Genomic DNA, 13720 nt, shown 5'->3' with positions numbered 1-13720 from the left:
TGCTTCAGATTCTGTGTCTCCCTCTCTCTCTGCCCCTCTCCCACTCATACTCTGTCTGTCTGTCTGTCTGTCTCTCTCTCTCTCTCTCAAAGATAAATAAACATGAAAAATTTTTTAAAACTAAAACAAAAGAAAGTTTGGCCAACTAGGGCTCACTTCTCTGCTCTGCAACCCATGCGACCATGAGCAGGTCACTTTACAGTCTTCTTCATGTCGAACGTCTTCTGTGGATTATGGTGCAAACTAAGAGCTCGAGGCCAGGCCCTAAAAATGTGGGTATCCCCTCCCTTTTTTTCCCTGTGGTTCCATCTGGGGATAAAAGGAGAGGCTCATTTCCAAGGGTAGCTCAAGAACCACATGCTCTGAGGTGATGCTGTCTTATAAAGAAGACAAGAGAACGGAACAGTGGCCACCATGCCTCGGTGGCCCCTTTCTTCACCCAGGCACACAGAGCCATGCCTCTGTGTGGGGCATGTGGGGCCTGTGAGGGATCCATGTCAGAGGGTCAAGTTCCCAAGAGCCCTGTCTGAGGCTGCCCCCCTGGACACTGGGGCTCACCCTGCATCAATTGTGCTGATTTCATCAGGGCTTCGAGTTCTGTCCTTTAGCCTGCCAGGCTTCGTCCTGTGACCTTGTGCCGGCCTGAGGTCTGCCCACTGCAGTAGCCATGTCTAATTTCTGGGTCCAGACAGACATCTGTGACTTCACAGAAGACAGCCCCTCCCCTTTGACCCTGTAACTCCGCCACTCTGGGCTCGGACTTTTCTAGAAAGGTAGTGGGAACGCTGGGGATAGCACACTACCCGGGGCCCTGGGATGGGTTTCCCATTCCTCTGCCTTGAAGTTCTTAAGTATGTTTAAATGAGGGTTCCCACGTTTTTATTTTGCACTGTCATTGCAAATTAGGGAGCTGGTCAAGCGCGTGACATTTAGGAGACCTGGTGTGAATTGCACCTGCCTTACATCTGAGAAGCATGTGACCTTGACCCGGTTATTCTTTCTCTTTTGGCATTTGCCATGGGGAGGTAGTGGGGTCAAACCGCCCTTCCTGTGGGGTGTTCTGAAGACGAAATAAGAGAACAGATGAGTGTTGGCCTATGCAGCACATAATATGTTTGCCCTCCATTCATGCTTCTCTTGTTCATAGCATTCCAGGCTGCTTAATCGAAGACATCTTTCCTTTCTGTCTATATTTTTTTATGCTTTATTTATTTTTGAGAGAGAGAGCGCAAGCAGGGGAAGGGCAGAGAGTGAGGGGGACAGAGGATTCAAAGTGGGCTCCCCGCCGACAGCAGGGAGCCCAATGCGGGGCTCGAACTCACGAACCGGGAGATCATGACCTGAGCCAAAGTCAGACCCTCCCCCGACTGAGCCCCCCAAGGCGCCCCTTTTCCTTTCTGTTTAAAGGGGATTTTAAACTTTTATTTTCTTAGTCGGTGGCATATGTGTAAAGAACAGATCCTAGAGGGTTTCCGTTTTTTTTTCACCTCTTGTTCATTGCACAAAAGGACCACAGAATTCGTCCTCCTCAGTCTTTTTTTTTTTTTTTTTCTCCATTTGGACAATATGTTGTGCAGATGGCATATAGAATAGTGTCTTTCAAGGTATTTAAAAATGATCTTTTACAAAATTATTGAGGATGAGAAAGAGAGAAAATTGAATTAAGTCCCTGTCATTGAGGTAATAGTGCCTCACATTACTTAAAGGAGATTTCTGGTGTCCAGACTAATAACTCTTCCCTCAAGAAAGGCTGCCTTGGATAACGTCCATGAGTGAAGACTTCATTAAGAGTCCCAGGAGGTGGTTTGTGACCCGACACTCTGGGCATACAAGGCGTGGGCCCTGAGGGACAATAAGCCACTATTTTGACTTCAGCTTCCGTACTCTTCTGAGGCTCTTTCTCAGCGTATCGGTTATCAATTGATAGTGTTCCACAAAGAAGTATCTTTCCCTCTACTTCTTCATTCGATTATTTCTTAAGAAATCCACTCTATGCCGGGTACTGTTCCAGGCAGCTGGGATAAATCGGTGAATGAAGCAAAGTTCCTTGCCCTCGCGGAGCCTACGCTCGAGTGTGGAGGGCAGAAACGAGACAAAGATGTGCGTTCTGTGGCACGTAGGCAGGGGCTGAGTGTTGTGACACAAAACGTAGAAGGGGGTACAGGGAGCAGGCTTGCTGCGTTCCAGCGTGTGGCCACAGGGTCGCCTGTGAGCAGAGACTTCAGAGCGCGGCGGTTGAGCCACACGTGTAGCTGCGGGACCAGCATTGGGGTTGGGGGAACAGCCAGTGGAAAGGCCGAAAGCAGAAGTGGAGCTCGTGTTTTCAAGGAATAAGGAGGGCACGCAAAAGGCGTGATGAGGCGTCTCCCAACATCTTCCCCACTGTCTCCCAAACAGCGAGTAGAAAGTTTCTAAGGAGAGAATGTGATTGCTAAGCCATCGTCAAAAGCTTACACTGATGCCTCTTTTCCTTTGTGTGTGCTTTTCCCACAGTCACATGACGCAGGCCATCCCCTTTGACGACCCTCGGTTGGAGAGCTACCAAATCGTCCCTCCGGCCCCACGGAGTGTGGAGATGAGGAGGGACCCCGTGCTGGGGTTTGGTTTCGTGGCGGGGAGTGAAAAGCCAGTAGTTGTTCGCTCTGTAACACCAGGTAAGCACCCGGCCCACTCCCCGTCTCCCAAGATTGCCTGCCACACCCTGTCCGGGTGATTGGCGCTCCTTCTGGAATTTTCAAGCTGCTCCTTGTCTAACTGTGGAGCCTGGCTGAGTGTTTGCAACATCCAGATGGCGTCAGACCACCAGAGGGACACAAAGGGCTCTTCAAGCTAGGTTTAAACTGCCGAACGCATCCTATCTCTTGACTTAGGAAGACAGTGATCTATCTTTTGTAACCATGGAAATGACCCACTTCTTAAAGTATGAATGCAAAGAAAGAGGCAGGCGCTGTACTGTATTTCACTAAGTTCGTGATAAACTCCTTAGTGAGAAAAAGCAGAAAGTGACACTGAAGTCACAGAAGGATTTTAGTCACTGGAGCGGACGGACAGCTTTATGAAATGCACGCTATGCAGAATATATTTCCCTTCCCTGTTGCTGTTGAGCCGGACCAGGTCACTGACTTCAGCCAATGGCGTATTACCAAAGATGACCTGGAAATGCTTGAAAAGTGCTTGTACGGTTGCCCTGCTTTATTGGGCTTCTGCCCTGGGAGTCAAAAGAGCGTTTCCTTCAAGTGACTGTGACCCTTTCAGCCTCGGCCCCAAAACGAACACAAGAGGCTAGCAGCCTGCCATCTAGAGACGAATGTGGCCCGATCTGCAGCATGAAGCCAGAAGATCAGCCAATCAATGCTCATCCTAAAGGCCCGTGAGCTTGAGAAGAAGTGATTATTGGACAGCCGACTGAGTTTCAGGGTGATCTGTTATACAGCCATGGCTGACTGACAGAGTATACGGCAAGTCTCTTAAATTCTACAGTACGATCAGATCACGAGTATACATGGCCTCAGTCTCCCTCATTAGACTATGCAGACGTTCGACTGTCAACACAAGTGAACATAACAGACTATGATGTGCTGGCCCGAAGTGGGCTGCGATTGCCTTTCCAGAAACAAGGCTCTCTTAATTCTTTCTTTCTTTACGATAAGTATTTGTGTACTTTTTTTTTTAAGATTTATTTTATTTTGAGAGAGAGAGAGAGAAAGAGAGAGAGAATCCCAAGCAGGCTCCATGCTCAGCACGGAGCCTGACATGGGGTTTGATCCCACAACCATGGGGGGGTCACGACCTGAGCCGAAGTCAAGACTCGGACGCTCAACAGACTGAACCATCCAGGCGCCCCTCATGTATTTCTTTTAACGAGCTTGTATTGGTTTTATTTTCACACGAAATGAAACTCTCTTCCTTACCATTTCCTCTTTGGAATTTGGCAAGTCGGTGACAGAGGTCAGTAGTAACGTCCTGGGGTTACGAACGTGGACTCCGGCAGCCGATTGCCTGGGTTTGATGGATTTGGAGGTTGCCTCTGCCCCGTATTAGACTGTTTGTAGCTTTCATGTTAATTCCTCTGCATTTCAGTTTGACGGACACTTCTCTATGTCCTCTGGATAATGGGGATCGTGGTTGTATCCATCTTTAAGGGCGAGGGACAGAATGAGATAACGTTAAAAGAGTGCCAGGTACATAGTTCTCATTCGAAAAATATTTTTATTGTGATTATTGTTATTGTTATTAGTAGTAAACTCTAAAATATTTGGGCCACCGAGCCTGCCAGCTAAGGAAAACGAAAGGCATCTGGTGAGTAGTACACATTTCAAAAGTCGATGTCATTTTTCATTATTTTGACCTAATGTGGCCCAGGGTAAAGCACTGCAGATACGGTCGACCACGTCGCAGACTTGTACGGAGAAAAGTAGGCTTCCTTTTCTTTCCCACCACTGCCTCCCCACACAGCTTCTTACCTGTTTGCCAAGCTTTTCGTTTTATTAGCTGTAGGTCCTATCTTCATTCTCTAGGTGGGATTGTGGAGATTGATGCCAGTTGCGAATTTTATGCTTAAAATGAAAGAGGTTTGTTGCTTGCTATAATAATAAAATAATACAGATGCACCGCACAAAACATACAACATAGATAGCACGGAGGAGAAAGTTAAAAAAAAACAAAATCACCCGAGCTGCCGCTGCTGAAAGTGAACCACTATTGACATGTGCATAGAGAGTCTATGGAAAGTACACGATTCTGTGCATATGTATGCATATGTTATGTATCCTATCTATGAGATATATAATGTATTATATGTGCATGTGGACGCATTTTTTTTTTCCTAAGCAAGACACCATTTGGCATGCTGCTTTCTAATACTGGGACCCTTGAACATCTCTGGTTCTGAGATTCTCTAAAGTGTGGTTCCTCCCCAGAGGTGACCGGGGATTTGATTGTTATTTTTCATGCGTTTATATTGCCTCACTGTTCCTTCAAGCTCTTCCCTTCCCTGCCCTCCATGCTCCTTTCGCTTAGCACTAGCTAAGCACCTAATATTCAACACTAGGTTCAATATTAGGACACTAGCGCCTAATATTCAACAATTTCAAGAGTAGTAGACAAAAGTGAAAACGGGTCAAAGAGTACTGTTGCCAGTCATTTTTCGGTGTGAAAATGCTGGTCAGATAAACTGTGTCTTTCCTAACAGTGACTCTGCGGAGGTTCCGATAATTTCTTTGGCATGACCAGATTTTCTATACAGGAAATACAAATTTCTTGACAATGCAGCCTTCAGCGCACAGGGCACGAGACGATTCTCTGAAGGGCGCCACTGGTTCATATCTTGGAAGGAACTGTCTTTCCTCCCTCTGAAATGCTTGGTTTCAGTCGCTTGATGAAACACAAATATTTCCATTTGATCAGACAGGTGGGGTCAGAGGTGAAAGGATGTCCTGTTAATCTTCAAGTGGTTTGCCCACGAAAGTAGTTAACATCCATCAGCCAGTTAGTATGAACATTTTTCAGTCTGTGATCAGCGTTTGATTTCTAACCATTTGTTTGACTGAACGTGAGTGAATGCTTGCAGATAATCCAATGGTTATATCAACTCTCTCAAGGGATTTTCAGAATTTCTTATGTGTGCAAACACCGAATCTCAGTTCCCGCATCTTGCATTGAATATTTTTTTTATCACCGACATGAGGAAGCGTTAAGGTTTTCCTCGCTTTTTTTCCTACCCAGGAAGATTAGTTTATGCTGCAGCTTGAGTGACATAGATGCCAAGTGTCTCGGTGGGTGGGAAACAACTGACTTACTTCGAGATCCATCTCTGCGTGTGAAGTGTTCATTTCAATTACTAAATAAAGCAATAGCGATAATATTTGAAAGGTAATGTTTGAGCTGCTGCCTATTACCCAGTGGCAGACCTGGGAATAAAGTTAAAATTATCGTACCCTATGAATATGCGGGGACGTAATTCCATTAGACATGTGGATAACGGAAGTATTTATTTATGGGTTTTATTTCATTCAGATGTGTGCTTCATGCAGATGTGGCTTTATGTGTCCAGAAACCTGGCAGTGGCCAGTTTTTAAATTATGCGAGCAAGTTCCAAGCAGGTGTTGGCCACCCTGAACTTGGAAGAGTCCACAGACCTAAGCTGAGACCCAGTTCTACTCTTTCATCGGGTTCTTTAACCTGTGTGAGCCTCGGGCATCTCATTATCTGACAGGGAGTCAAGTGTCCATGGGATTCAAGGCCAAGCAGCCTGGTACATAATAAATACTCAGCAAATATTAGTTCCCTACCTCCTTGCAAAAACTCCTCCACATCTGCTGAGAAAAAGACCATGCTGGATCAGGACAGAAACAAGAGTCCTCTGTCATCACATGTGAACACAGACGCACACTCCCAGGCACAGTCCCAGCCACAAAAATGAGCAAACACCCTCATCACCAAGCTGATACGAGTGTCTGCTGTTTCCTTATGAATCCCAGCTTGAGTTCTGCTTCCTTCCCCAGACCTTTTATTTTCGTATTTATGTTTAATGTTTATTGATTTATTTTGAGAGAGAAGAGAACATGTGTGTGCACGAGTGGGGGCAGGCAGAGAGAGAGAGGGAGAGAGAGAATCCCAAGCAGGCTCCCTGCTGTTAGCACAGAGCCCGACGCGGGGCTTGATCCCACGAATCGTGAGATCATAACCTGAGCCGAAACCAAGAGTCGGACACTCAACCGACTGAGCCACCAAGGCGTCCCCCCTTCCCCCAACCTCTTAGACAAGAATGATTAAGATGCTCCCACTTCTCAAACCTTCCCCAAAAGTATGGAACATAAGGACAAATCCTGTCGGTCTTTCCTAACACCCTCTGATGTGCTGATTGGCCACCCGTTTGGGGAATACCTTCTTCCAGGGGCTTCGATACTCAAGGTATGGTCAGTTGACCAGCAGCATCAGCAGGCCTTGGGATCCTGTGAAAAATGTATGACCTCACCCTCAGCAGACCTCCAAATCTGCTGAGTCAGTCTGCAGGGCAGTAAGGTCCCCAGGGGGTGCATGTGCCCATTAAAGTGTGAGAGGAGCTGCTAGGCTGCCGTGTCTCAAACTTGCCTGGAAAAGTTCTGGAGAAATGCTGATGCCGAAGTCTCACCTCCAGAGATTCTGATTCAATTGGCCAGCGTGTAGCCTGGACTTATCCAGTGCAGCTTATCCAGAGCCCCTGAGTTCATTCTTTTTTTTTTTTTTTTTTAAAGTAAGCTCTACTCCCAGCTTGGGGCTCGAACTCATGATGCTGAGATCAAGATTCACATGCTCTACCCACACAGCCAGCTGGGTGCCCCTCCCCAGTTCTTTGCAATGTGCAGCCAGGGCTGGGAAGGACCCATGTGGAGAACACGCGGGTGCGGTGGGGTTTTGTGTCGGCGGACAGCACGAGGTGCTTCCAGTGAATCGTGATGGGGAGCGGAGGACACGGATGGATGAGCGACAGTCTTCTCACCTGTACTTCATTCTCATTTGTCTCCAGGTGGCCCCTCCGAAGGCAAGCTGATTCCGGGAGATCAGATTGTAATGATTAATGATGAGCCCGTCAGCGCTGCGCCGAGGGAGCGGGTCATCGACCTGGTCAGGTGCGTGGCTCACTCCCCGGGGCCCCGTCCTGCTGTGAAGGCTATTCCACAGCCCTGAGACCTCATCCAGCAGAGGAAGGGCTTCCCACGAGCCACTTTAGGGCAGAAACGCAAGCCCGCGCGTTCACCTTGAAAATGCTGGTGACATTGACCTCTAACATAAAAACCCATGCCCCCTAAACACAAAACACGTGCACCTTGACTGTTAACACAACGTGGTGACTCCTTTTCCCATCACTATAGCCAAAGGTCGCCTTTGTTCCCCTTCCCAAACTACTAACGCGTTGCTATTGCATAATCAAGGAGGTAAAAATGCAATGCCCAAATTCAGTATGAGTGATGAGTAATTTTATATAATCCCATGGATACACAAACATATAGTTCACTGAGTTTTCATACTTGACTGAGTGATTCATTACTGAATTGTGAAATCATCAACCGAAGGAAAAGGATAATTAGGTCAAAGCTGCGACAGTTTAAAAATGTGCTTGGTTTATTGGTTTAGCTTGATCCTAGATAGAAGCGATTTGTTGTGTGATATTCTAAGTGGGGCACCAGAAAATATATTTTATGTGATGTTACCGTATTGGTCCAGAATCTCCTTAAGAGCCCACTGGAGTTTCTCTCCCACAGTGTAGTCAGGGCAAAAAGGGGTCATTAGAAGTTTTCCAAATGAAGCCATGCCTATTTTATGAGTGAATCCGCTTGTGTTCCGGGGGTGTAGAGGGATAATGGGTATGTGACACCCGTCTTTTGTAAATCGATTTTTTCAAGCACAATTGACGCAGAAGCTAAAGCTATCACAACACTTTAAACTGAGAAGGGGGTCTTCTAACATTTATGCTCTTTCATAACAAAAAGTACCCCTGCGCTTCGAAATGGCATTAAATGGAAGTGTTTCTGGGGTTTTCCGGAGAAAGTTTCTTTCCCAAGCTTAGCTCGGCTTCTGCTTCGTGGAAAAGCACTGGCTGGTCATGCATCCTTGGAAGAACTGGGAGGAGGGTAAGACAGAGAAATAGAAATAGAGGAAGCTTATTTTTCAGGTGAGCAATGGTTCCAGTTTTAGGGCGGGAAGGCCCACATCCTGGGAAACGGCTGGTCACCCTCATGTAGGGTAGGCCTATTATACTGGAGCCTTCGCAGCTGGCTGGCAGAGTGCTTTGGTGGGGTGTCCGCATCTCCCCGGCGTGTGCCTCCACCGGGCCCTGAGGCTCGTGTCCGACTCCCCCTGCATCGGGAATGAGACCTCCGATTTTCCCATGGGGCAAAAATATATGACTCAGGAGTCACTGTGTGCTTTCAAGCCCTGGGGAGGGAGGTGCAGTGTTACCATTTGGAGTCACTTCTTTCTTGAGATGCTTGTGGCTGTCGGCAGGGACAGACCTCATCCAAGCAGGCTCTGAGCCTCCTATAGCCTTGCATCCGGAGTACCTTGTTTGGGCCCGATGGCAGGCCACACGGTTATTTTGTTTTCTCCTAGGTACACGCCTCTGTAATCATTTCTATTGATTTGTGTGTCCGGAGGATCATAGAAGAAAGAAAATGTCTGTGTTTGGGTTTCCTTGGATTGAATTGCTTGCTGTGGGACAGAGACAGAGCCAAAGCTGTCTAAAAGCATGATCATTTCTTAGCAATCCTACGGGGGGGGGGGGGGGCATCTAAAAAGACCCCCCCCCCATTTTTCCCTCTGCTTTAACACATTACGAAGGAAGTGGCCTCTCCGTAAACAAAATCGCTGTAGGTCTTTATGGGCAACAGGGTTTGGTGAATATTCGTTGGCTAAACGCACGACAGCTCACACTCCACATCCAGCCTGCCACCTGTTTCTGCACCGCCCAGGAGCTAAGAATGGTTTTTACCATTTTTAAATGGTTGGGGGGAAAAGGGAGACTATTTTGTGACACACGCCAACCATGTGAAAGTCAAATTCCAGAGTCCGCAAATAACGTTTTGTTGGAAAACAGCCACACCCGGTCATGTGCGTGTTGCCCAAAGGTCTTGTCTCCCTATGGCAGCAGAGTCGAGCACTCGTGATAGAGACCCATCTATCCCTTTACAGGAAAGGTTTGTCAACCCCTGTTTTAGGAGATCCTGCAGGAACTAATTGCATTTTCTTTGGTGATTACTGCAACATTCCCACACACTTGATGCAGAGGTTCCATTTGAAATGGAACGCATGTATGCTTTTTAAACATCATGAAGTACTTCGGGTGCATAAAACTTCCTGTCACATGTCAAGGCCCACCCTCCGGGTTGGAGATCGGGAGGGCAATAGGAGAGAGCCGAGGTCTCCTTTGCTCCTCTGACTGGCATTGGCTATTGACTCCCTTTCTGTCATCCATCCGTAAAAGCTCACTGTCCTGTGAAGTCCATGCATGAATTCTTTGGGGGTGGGAAAGGAGGGCATCCTGGGAGCCACTCGTAGGGCATACTGGGAGCATGGTACCGAGCATGGGGGTCTGGCGCCGACAAGACCAGCTACCGTTCAGGTGATCTGCTTGACCCCATCACAGAGGCCAGGAGGTACCCTCTGCCCGGATCTCGGCCCTCTGACAACGCCAAAGTTCTAGATTTCTTACGTGGACTGGAGGAGGGAAGGGGGGGGAGGGGAGGTGCTGGCTGGCAATAACAGATCACATTGTGCCTCTTCCTAGAAAGTTCTGGGGGGTCGCACTTGTTCGCAGCTCACTTTGGAATGGGGCCTGAGTGTCTCTTTGCAAGTGTCTCACTAGTATGTGAGAAGAGCACAGTTTCGTTCCGGAATGTGGCCTGATGTCGTGGAATCAGGATCCACCTAAGTTCCATGAGAAAAGAGACCTTGTCTGTGTTGTCCCCTCACGTGTCCCCATGACCCGGCCACAGGCCGGGCTCACAGGAGGCGCTCAGTAACAATGCGTCGAGTAAGCGGGCAGGCTCTGAAGAACACTCTGTGAAGACTATTGACTTCGATGGTTTCCCCCAGCCCTTCCTTCAGCTCGTGTCCTGCAAGTATGAATGTCAGCTGAGGGGTTTCATTCACTGATTTATCAAACCTTTTTAGGCACCCAGTGCATGCAGGACCCAGAGCTAGGCACCAGCCACAGGGGGCTCACAGCCCTCACTACCCTAATTAGTCATGGTGGACCTCCTCAAGACAGACAAGACCCCCACATCGAACCCTTGGGTGAATTTCTCAGAGTCAAAAAGATTTTGCTAGTGAGGAAAACACGTAGGCCCTGGACGCTATTGAGCTGGTGGACATATCACATAGTCCTAAAGGTCTGCTCCCTTTAATCTTAGCGCAATACATTTATCTTTAGAAGAGTAACAAGGTGCTTTCTTTTAACCTAAGAAAGCCTAGTGCGATAACACGGTGCAGTTCCCCGGGATGGAACGCCCTTGGTTGTAGCGTTCCTTTGGTGGCCGATGCCTTCCAACTCATTAAGCCAGAATTTGGAAATAATGCATTTCTCACTAATGAAAAAAGTTCATGTATTAGAAGATGTTCCTGTGCCTTCCCATGAGCTCAGTCGTCTGTCCGCCATATGCATACTAACCTAAAACTGTAGCTTGGGTAACATCGTCTCTGGGCTTCTCAGTCGATATGTGTTTTAATGTCTGTATCTTACACAAGATAAATTCCCTTTCTGTTCAATAAAATATCCCATTTTCTTAGCCACTAAGGAAATTCGGAAAAACACTCATCATTTTAATAAGCCTGTAAAATTCGCTCTTTAAAAATTGGCATCCATTTACTCCTGTAAGTGGTTCAGTCTTGTTTTGTTCTTTTTTTTCCCTCCCAGTACAGCATTTGCTCGTGAATCACTTTTTGTTTCCAGATACTTTTGTGTTTCTTTGTGTGTTCTTTTTCTTATCATTTGGTTGCTCTATGATAGCAAATTATTTATTTTTCTAGAGAAAATAAAAGAGTTTCTCGGAGACCAATTTACTACTATAGTAACCACATTTGGGGTTTTTCATGTAGCCTCAAAAAGCTGTAATTGCTGTGCTGAAATTAGACGAGTTCTGTTCATTTCACAGTTGTCTAAGTTGTTAACTCTCGCTCATACTTTCGAGTGGTTGAGGAGCAAAATCTTTGAAGAATCCGTGCCCTTTGCAAATTACCATATCTTTCTTCTTTAGAAGTATCCAAGGATAATTTCCCTTGGCTTTTCATAATTAGGCAAATTAACTTAAAAGAGTTCCCAACATTTTATTTTTGAAATCTATGGAGTATAATTGCTCGTAGACGTTATGAATTGTGCCCCATCCCTCAAGGCTAGCCAATCCAGTTGAATTTATTTGACTTCAGCAAACAATTATTGAGCATTAGCTGGGTACCAAACGTCATGTAGGATACTGGCGATGCATAAATACCAAAGACGTGATTCCTGCACTAAAGGAGGAGACTTCTAACTAACGGCACTGTATTTACGAGTGTTGCAAGGCTGCGGGGGAGGGTAGTGTTCGGTGGGAATGTTTGGTGAGGGCAGATGGGGATGTGCAGGAATGTAGTGAAGTTGTAAAGGGTGGCTGTTGACCCTGAGTGGCAGGGCAGGTTATGGCTGGAGAGAGGGCTGTAAAATCGATCTCGCCTTTGTCCCCCGACCCCCCAGAGCCTCCCGATGGACACTTCCTTTCCAGCGTGCAGTTACGAAGATACACATTGCTCATGTGGCTATCCTAAACCACAACCTCAAAATCTGGTCCTGCAGCCGCCCCTCTAATGCGGCAACAAAGCTGCTGGCTTGCTTTAGACTGGAGGCACTGGTCTTTTGTGAGTCGAGATTGGATAAAAAGCATGGACTTCTGCTTCCTCCACCCAGGAGAATCCGCGTGCGCACGCAGTTTCGCATAGAGTCAGAATGTTCCTGGAGTCCCAGCAGGCCAATCCCAGTCTTCGAGCCCTGGCAGCAGAATCTGAACGTGCTGGCTCCCTTCCGTCCCTTTTGTTTCTATCCGAGTCTGAAGGTAACGGTGAAGAGCCAGATATGCGAGCAGCTCAGTCTTCCCCACCCTTCCAGCATAGCAGTGAAAGCTGAGGGTTGCCCAGCCCGTGATGAGAAGGCACAAGGGTTGAACTGGAAACTAGCTCCCCTTCTCCCAACTCTGCGACAGGGCAGCTCACCATCCCTCCATCTGTCTTCTGTCACCACCCAGGTTGATTATGCCTGCTGGTCTATGTAATGAGCTGTGCTCTAGGTACAGCCACATCTAGAGAAGATTGTCCACATCTCTGGGACGCATCACCCTTTCTATATTAATGTTCTGTGATTGCGGAGCAGTAGGGTTCTTCCAATAAGTATAATAGGAATAAGACTAGATGATAAATTAGTAACCATCACTTTAATTCACAAAGGACAAACACTAATTTTTAGTGGCATTCCTTTTCCCTAAGTGACTATAATACGTAAAAACACGCCAGGTAATGTACAAATTTCCTTCTAAAAAAAATTTTTTTTTTTAGTGGTTTTTTTTTTTTTTTTTTTTTTTTTTTTGAGAGAGAGAGAGAGACACAGTGCAAGCGGGGGAGGGGGCAGACAGAGAGGGAGACACAGAATCCGAAGCAGGCTCCCGGCTCCAAGCTGTCAGCACAGAGCCCGACGCGGGGCTCGAACCTACGAACTGCGAGATCATGGCCCGAGCCGAAGTTGGAAGCTTAACCGACTGAGCCACCCAGGCGCCCCTGTACATATTTCCTTCTATGGCCAGGAAGATTATTCCAATAATTATGACCAGAATGCCCAAAAGCACAACTCATGTCTTCCCTAGAACACGTACCTCTCAACAAGACGGATGAGCCAACTCACCCCCACAGTCACAGCCAGAGCTCTGTGTATAGCTTCGAAGGGTAACGTTTTTGACATTCAGGAGGAAAAAAGAGAATATGATCAATCACATCCCGACTAATGATGAGAGTTAATATGTATTAAGTCCTTCTTATATGCTAAACCCTTTCATCTCTTCGTACGAAGACCAGACAACACCTACACAGCGCTTCCAATACGCTGTCCTGTGTACATTTTGTATAGTAACTCATTCAGTCCTCACAGTGATTAATGGGTATAGTGGTTACCTCTGATTTACAGATGGGGAAACTGAGGTGCAGCAAGGTTAAGGGAAGTGCCACC

The 13720-nt window shown here is 47.0% G+C and overlaps 1 protein-coding gene across 10 annotated transcripts in view; it reads left to right on the top strand.

The window, feature by feature from the left end:
- Window positions 1-13720, top strand: part of FRMPD4 (FERM and PDZ domain containing 4) — an 843299-nt gene that overhangs the window by 750404 nt on the left and 79175 nt on the right. For all 10 annotated transcript variants that reach the window (XM_053891835.1, XM_053891836.1, XM_019417876.2 and 7 more), the window contains 2 exons: window positions 2494-2654; window positions 7508-7610. In XM_053891835.1, the coding sequence (XP_053747810.1) occupies window positions 2494-2654; window positions 7508-7610 (264 nt within the window). The remainder of the gene's footprint in view (window positions 1-2493; window positions 2655-7507; window positions 7611-13720) is intronic.

This window comes from Panthera pardus, unplaced genomic scaffold, assembly GCF_024362965.1.
Source record: "Panthera pardus isolate Hobbes unplaced genomic scaffold, ASM2436296v1 HiC_scaffold_27, whole genome shotgun sequence".
Classification (NCBI taxonomy): Eukaryota; Metazoa; Chordata; class Mammalia; order Carnivora; family Felidae; genus Panthera; species Panthera pardus.
This window is presented reverse-complemented; position numbering and strand designations above follow the sequence as displayed.